Here is a 2,482-nt window from a genome sequence, read left to right on the forward strand (position 1 = left end):
AAGTAACACGTTTGTTAAACTGTCTGATAAGATAGAAAAACATCTTCGAAGTCTATAAGTATTGAACCAGAACATTGATCAAGATGTATTTGTGTCCATCATACGCTCAAATTACCAGAGGAAGTGCAACTGGAGTTACAAAAAGGAGCAGACAAGAAACGGTCGAGAAACGTGAAGCATATGCAACTAAGTGTCGCTATTGTGAAGGACAACATTGGAGTGATGAGTGTTTGAACTACAAGACACTTGAAGACAGAAAACGACAAACGTGCATGTTACAAATGTGTTAAGGATAATCACAAGTCACAAGATTGTAGAGCAAATAAAAGGTGTTTACTGTAGCAAAATCAATTCGTATTACAGAAGTCTGTATTTCGATACATTCAAAGTTGAAGAAACAAGAGTGCACATGTCTGAGGAACTAAGAGAAAGTCCTCAAGCGGAGTAATTAGAAATAAGAACAGTCACACCTGCTTTCATTTCATCTAATGAAATGGTGCTCATGCAAACAGTTAAAACGAAAATAGTGAATCCATCTTATTCAATTAGAGCAACAACAAGGTTACTACTTGATTCATGATCACAACGGACGTACACTACGGAGCGGTTAGCGTCACAAATAGGGCTACAGGGATATACGGAAGAAGAGCTTAATCTTGTTACGTTTGGAAGTGATTAATCAAAAGTTATCAAAACGAAGTCAACGAGTTTAAATTTAGAACTCAATAACCGTAACTATATGACTATTACGGCTAATATAGTTCCTTCAATAAGCGGAACAATACAAAGAAACGTTGTGCCGAGTTCTCTGTCAGAACAGTTAGAAAATCTAATACACAGTGATGAGTTACACTGTCCTCTGAACGCGAGACATCAACAATAGAAATGCTCATCGGTAATGATTCCTTTCTTGATATAGTGTTGCCGAACCGTATCGAGATACAGCCAGACTTGTACTTACTTGCATCAAAAAAAATTTGGATGGATCCTAACTGAACAAACAACGGAAAAGAGTCAAGACATTTCTGAAGTAAATGTGTTTGTAATGACTTATGCAAACGATGTTACAGGAAGCAATGTGTTTACAAGTTTGGATCCGTCAATGAAAGCGGAGCCTGAGTTACAAGATTTCTGGAACCTTGAAACAATTGGTATAAGAGATGAGATAGAAGTTACCAATGACGAGGTAGCAATGAAAAAGTTCAGAGACACATTAACATTTCAAAATGATCGTTATCAGGTTACGTGGCCCTGGCGAGAAGAAGAGTTTGACCTACCGGTCAACAGACAACTTGCTATGGGTCGACTAAAGTCAGCTGTTTCTCGTTTGAGTGATAAACCTAAGTTAATGGAAAAATACAACAAAATACTAGCTGATCAACTTAACCAGGGCATCATAGAAAAGGTTGATTACAAGCAGCAAGATGGTTTGTTACATTACCTCCCGCATCAACCAGTTAATACTCCACAGAAAAACACCACAAAACTCAGAATAGTGTACGATGCCTCAGCTAAAACTAAGAAACAAAATCTAAGTTTAAACGAGTGCATGTATCGCGGACCTGTGATTTTGCAAGATATATGTGGGATGTTGATTAGATTCAGGATACACAGAGTTGCCATAGTAGCTGACATTGAAAAGGCCTTCTTGCAAATAGGCCTACAACACGACCAGAGGGACTTCACTCGCTTTCTGTGGTTAAAGAATACAAGTGAACCAGTTTTCAGTTCCACAAACATACAGGAATATAGATTTTGCAGAGTACCTTTTGGTATTATAGCTAGTCCATTCCTACTTGGAGCGACAATACGGTGTCATCTAGAGTTGTACAACAACGACATTGCAGAGAAAGTGAAAAATAACATATACGTGGATAACTTGATAACGGGTACCGATACTGACTTTGAAGGCATTGCGTTTTAAAAACGAAGCAAAGGAAATATTCAGAACGGCGTCTATGAATCTCCGTCCGCCGACATCGAATAGTGATATTCTCAACGCTTACATACCCAAAGAAGACATAGCTGAAATAAATTCATTGACAGTTCTTGGAATGTGTTGGGATCCACAACAAGATACCCTGTCTTTAAAAGCTATCACCCGTGTTGATGAAACTACTACTTAAAGAAGTGTAGTTAAAAGATTGGCAGTGAACTAAGATCCGTTAGGATTATTTTCACCAGTGTTGTTACGGGGCAAACTACTTATCCAAGTCTTTGGAGTAAAGGAATCAGCTTGGATTAGGAAGTTCCAGATGATATGAAAATTGAGTGGAATGAAATAAAAACAGATTTGGAAAACATATCTTACTTCAAGATTTCAAGATGTGTTTCACCAGAGAATGGCAACCAATCTGAAACAACAAATTTGGTTTTGCTTTTGTGATGCTTCAGAAAAAGCATATTCTTGTGTAATTAACATACACACGAATAATAGTTCATCACAAGCGGAGTTGATATTTGCTAAATCACGTTTAGCACA

At 37.6% G+C, this 2,482-nt stretch overlaps 1 protein-coding gene across 1 annotated transcript; it reads left to right on the top strand.

Moving 5' to 3' along the window:
• Window positions 1-1,045: 1,045 nt before the first annotated feature.
• Window positions 1,046-1,924, top strand: LOC132754961 (uncharacterized). Its single transcript, XM_060745716.1, has one exon. The coding sequence runs from the start codon at window positions 1,046-1,048 to the stop codon at window positions 1,922-1,924; it is 879 nt and encodes a 292-aa protein (XP_060601699.1).
• Window positions 1,925-2,482: the final 558 nt, after the last annotated feature.

The sequence above is a fragment of the Ruditapes philippinarum genome, unplaced genomic scaffold (assembly GCF_026571515.1).
Source record: "Ruditapes philippinarum isolate M1 unplaced genomic scaffold, ASM2657151v2 ctg495_1_1_1_1, whole genome shotgun sequence".
NCBI lineage: Eukaryota > Metazoa > Mollusca > Bivalvia > Venerida > Veneridae > Ruditapes > Ruditapes philippinarum.

Excerpts from the sequence above, each read along its gene's own strand:
- LOC132754961 (XM_060745716.1), top strand. The coding sequence starts at position 1,046 with ATGACTTATGCAAACGATGTTACAGGAAGCAATGTGTTTACAAGTTTG.